This window comes from Eimeria mitis, genomic scaffold (assembly GCF_000499745.2).
Source record: "Eimeria mitis Houghton genomic scaffold, Emh_scaff4070, whole genome shotgun sequence".
Taxonomy (NCBI): Eukaryota; Apicomplexa; class Conoidasida; order Eucoccidiorida; family Eimeriidae; genus Eimeria; species Eimeria mitis.
In genome coordinates, this window is record NW_013572402.1 from 3,727 (window position 1) to 4,611 (window position 885).

Below are 885 nucleotides of genomic sequence, written 5' to 3' on the forward strand. Positions count from 1 at the left end.
TGCAGATGCTGCAGCTGCTGCTGCTGCTGCTGCGGGCTCTGCTGATGATCTGATGCAGCAGCGGATGGAGGAACCTCCCTCGTCACTTCCCTGGCTTCAGCAGCAGCAGCAGCAGCAGCAGCAGCAGCAGCAGCACGAGCAGCAGCAGCAGCAGCAGCAGCAGCAGCAGGATGAGTGTAATACACGGGTGTGTCCTGTGTGTCTCGGGGATGGGGGGGCCCTCCCCTCGCCCAACAAAAAAGCTGTAGAGCTGGCTCTTGCTGCTGCTATGCTCATGCACTGCAACACAGGTATGCTGCTGCTGCTGCTGCTGCTGCTGCAGTTGCAGTTGCTGCTGCTGCTGTTGTTGTTGCTGCTGCAGTTGTTGCTGCTGCAGTTGTTGTTGCTGCTGCTGCTGCTGTTGCTGCTAATGGAGTTGTTGCTAGTCCTTCTGGCCTTGCTGCTGCACTTGTTGCTGCTGCTGCAATTGTTACTGCTGCTGCAGTTGCTTCTGCTGCTGTTGCTGCTGCTGCTGCAGTTGTTGCTGCTGCAGTTGATGGCTGTATTTCAATGAATCCACGCAGCAGAAGCAGCTGCTGTTCCCCCCCTTGCAGCATGCGCTTAATCCTGCAGTTGCTGCTGCTGCTGCTGCTGCTGTTGCTGCTGCTGCTGCTGCTGCTGCTGCTGCTGCAGCGGATGTGCTGCAGTTTGATAGGAAGTGTTACGTGTACCCCGACCTAGCCAAGAGATACCAAATCACACAAACATTCAAGTAAACCTTCTGCTGCTGCTGCTGCTGCTGCTGCTGCTGCTGCTGCTGCTGCTGCTGCTGCTTCGTTGCTGCTGCTGCTGTAGCTGCAATTTGAATTTCTATATTTTGTTGTATTTACTTATTTTTTTATTTAT

The 885-nt window shown here is 54.5% G+C and overlaps 1 protein-coding gene across 1 annotated transcript in view; it reads left to right on the top strand.

Annotated features, from left to right (window-relative positions):
- Positions 1–885, top strand: part of EMH_0072190 (uncharacterized protein) — a gene marked incomplete at both ends in the record, with an annotated part of 4,546 nt that overhangs the window by 2,692 nt on the left and 969 nt on the right. The window contains one exon of the mRNA XM_013499184.1: positions 6–290. Coding sequence (XP_013354638.1) covers positions 6–290 — 285 coding nt within the window. The remainder of the gene's footprint in view (positions 1–5; positions 291–885) is intronic.